Raw genomic sequence first — 1,265 nt, forward strand, 5'->3', positions numbered from 1 at the left:
AAGCCCCGGAAAAAAAAAAAGCCACTGCAATGAGAAGCCCACGCGCTGCAACAAAGAGTAGCCCCTGCTCACAGCAACTACAGAAAGCCCATGTGCAGCAACGAAGACCCAACACCTCCAAAAAATAAAAAAAAAAAAAAAAAAAAAAAAAAAAGAGTAGCCCCTGCTCGCTGCAACTAGAGAAAGCCCACGTGCAGCAACGAAGACCCAACGCAGCCAAAAAGAAATAATAAATAAATAAATTTATTAAAAAAAAACCCAAAACCAAATGCGGCTGCTGAGTCTTGAATGAAATGCCTTCTGATTACTGTTTATGAGATTCTTTCTGTAGTGAAATTAAATTGACTTATGACAGGATGTAGCCCTGTTTGGAAAACAAAGCTTTGTATATTCAATCTAGACTTTACTAATTTTAGTTTTCTTTTCTCTCCACCAGTTTGCTGTTTTGTGGTTCACAAGAGGTGCCATGAATTTGTTACTTTTTCTTGTCCGGGTGCGGATAAAGGACCTGACACTGATGTAAGTAGCCTGGAAACTATGATTCTATGTTGATGAGGGTTTCCGAGTTTAATTTTTTTAATGGCTGAACTACTGTTGTTCTGGCACATACTGTTAATGGGAAGACTTACCAGTTTGTATCATATAACTTTGGCTTTTACTAATGAATAGATTTATAGTCTTTTGAACCCTGGCAGGACCATCCCAGGCTCAGAGGAGAATTTCCCGTTACCTTGTTTGTACTCTTCAGCTCTGGGTGGCACAGTAGCTAATCCTACCAAATTTATAGTGGGAGCTTTCACAAACACAAGGCAGTTTATTTTGGAAAATGTTGACACATTTTACAATGAACATAAATCGCCCTTCAGTTTATTTGTAAGGTCGATTAACTAAGTAGGGCTCTCACTGCTTTTGGCCGATGTAACAAACTGGCCCTAGTTTGTTCCATGGGATCCTTGCGGCCTTTCATTAGGTACCATAAATGCTCCTGTTGACTTGAATAATTCAGTGTCTGTTTCGCTGAACAAATCCTCTCTGAAACTGCCCACATGTGAATACCTCATCTCTCTGATTTGTGACCTAACTCTGCCTGTCTCTGCTGAGTCTCTCCGTTGCATCCCTTGTTGGTTGAAAAGCGGGTCGGCAGAGCAGAGTGGGAGTTTGGGGGTGGGGGAAGCACCAGTGCCTAAAATACATCCAGTGGAGGGGAACTTGAGCTGTTACATGGAAAGTCATGTTTTTAACTGAAAAAAAAAAAAAAAAAAAAA

At 40.5% G+C, this 1,265-nt stretch overlaps 1 protein-coding gene across 2 annotated transcripts in view; it reads left to right on the top strand.

Moving 5' to 3' along the window:
- PRKCA (protein kinase C alpha) overlaps positions 1–1,265 on the top strand; it is a 372,776-nt gene that overhangs the window by 156,591 nt on the left and 214,920 nt on the right. For both annotated transcript variants that reach the window (XM_007455276.1, XM_007455277.1), the window contains exon 3: positions 437–519. In XM_007455276.1, the coding sequence (XP_007455338.1) occupies positions 437–519 (83 nt within the window). The remainder of the gene's footprint in view (positions 1–436; positions 520–1,265) is intronic.

The sequence above is a fragment of the Lipotes vexillifer genome, unplaced genomic scaffold (genome assembly GCF_000442215.2).
Source record: "Lipotes vexillifer unplaced genomic scaffold, Lipotes_vexillifer_v1.1 scaffold664, whole genome shotgun sequence".
Taxonomy (NCBI): domain Eukaryota; kingdom Metazoa; phylum Chordata; class Mammalia; order Artiodactyla; family Lipotidae; genus Lipotes; species Lipotes vexillifer.